At 50.1% G+C, this 940-nt stretch overlaps 1 protein-coding gene across 1 annotated transcript in view; it reads right to left on the bottom strand.

Moving 5' to 3' along the window:
- Window positions 1-255: 255 nt before the first annotated feature.
- Window positions 256-940, bottom strand: part of LOC134443684 (anthrax toxin receptor 1-like) — a gene marked incomplete at its 3' end in the record, with an annotated part of 38,599 nt that continues 37,914 nt past the window's right edge. Inside the window, exon 15 of the mRNA XM_063193331.1 lies at window positions 256-336. Within this exon, the coding sequence (XP_063049401.1) occupies window positions 256-336 (81 nt within the window). The remainder of the gene's footprint in view (window positions 337-940) is intronic.

Below are 940 nucleotides of genomic sequence, written 5' to 3' on the forward strand. Positions count from 1 at the left end.
TCGTGTGTGTGTGTGTGTGTGTGTGTGTGTGTGTGTGTGTGTGTGTGTGTGTGTGTGTGTGTGTGTGTGTGTATATGTGTGTGTTTTTGTGTGTGTGTGTGTGAGAGCGAGTGTGTGTGTGTGCGTGTGCGTGTGTGTGCATGCGTGTGTGTGTGGGTGTGTGTGTGTGTGTGTGTGTGTGTGTGTGTGTGTGTGTGTGTGTGTGTGTGTGTGTGTGTGTGTGTGCGCGTGTGCGTGTGTGTGTGTTCTACTCACGTGGTCTCCTGGTTGTGGCCTCATCAGTGACACCTGGTCGTAGCCGCGTCGAAACAACGCCCAGATGGCATCTAGCTTACCCTGTACACACACACACACACACACACACACACACACACACACACACACACACACACACACACACACACACACACACACACGCACATACACACAAACACACACGCACACACGCACAAACACACACACACACACGCACACATACACGCACACACACGCACACACACACACATACGCACACATACACACACGCACAAACACACACACACACACACACGCACACACACACACACACACACGCACGCACACACACACACACACACGCATGCACGCACGCACACACACACACACACACACACATATGCATGCAAGCACAAACACACACACACAAGACACAGGTCAGAACAGCATCCAAATGACAGACAGACAGACAGACAGACTGACAGACAGACAATCTAGTGTACCCCTGGAGACAGTCTTAAACGACAGGCAATGTTATACTGATATAGACAGACAGGCAGACAGACACACAGACAGGCAGATAGACAGACAGACAGATAGATTATATATAGCACCAATCACACAGACAGACAACACACACAGACACAGACACACACACATTGGCTGCCACCTGCTGCCGCTGAGCTCATTACATATTTTTAGATGA

Source organism: Engraulis encrasicolus, unplaced genomic scaffold (genome assembly GCF_034702125.1).
Source record: "Engraulis encrasicolus isolate BLACKSEA-1 unplaced genomic scaffold, IST_EnEncr_1.0 scaffold_355_np1212, whole genome shotgun sequence".
Taxonomy (NCBI): Eukaryota; Metazoa; Chordata; class Actinopteri; order Clupeiformes; family Engraulidae; genus Engraulis; species Engraulis encrasicolus.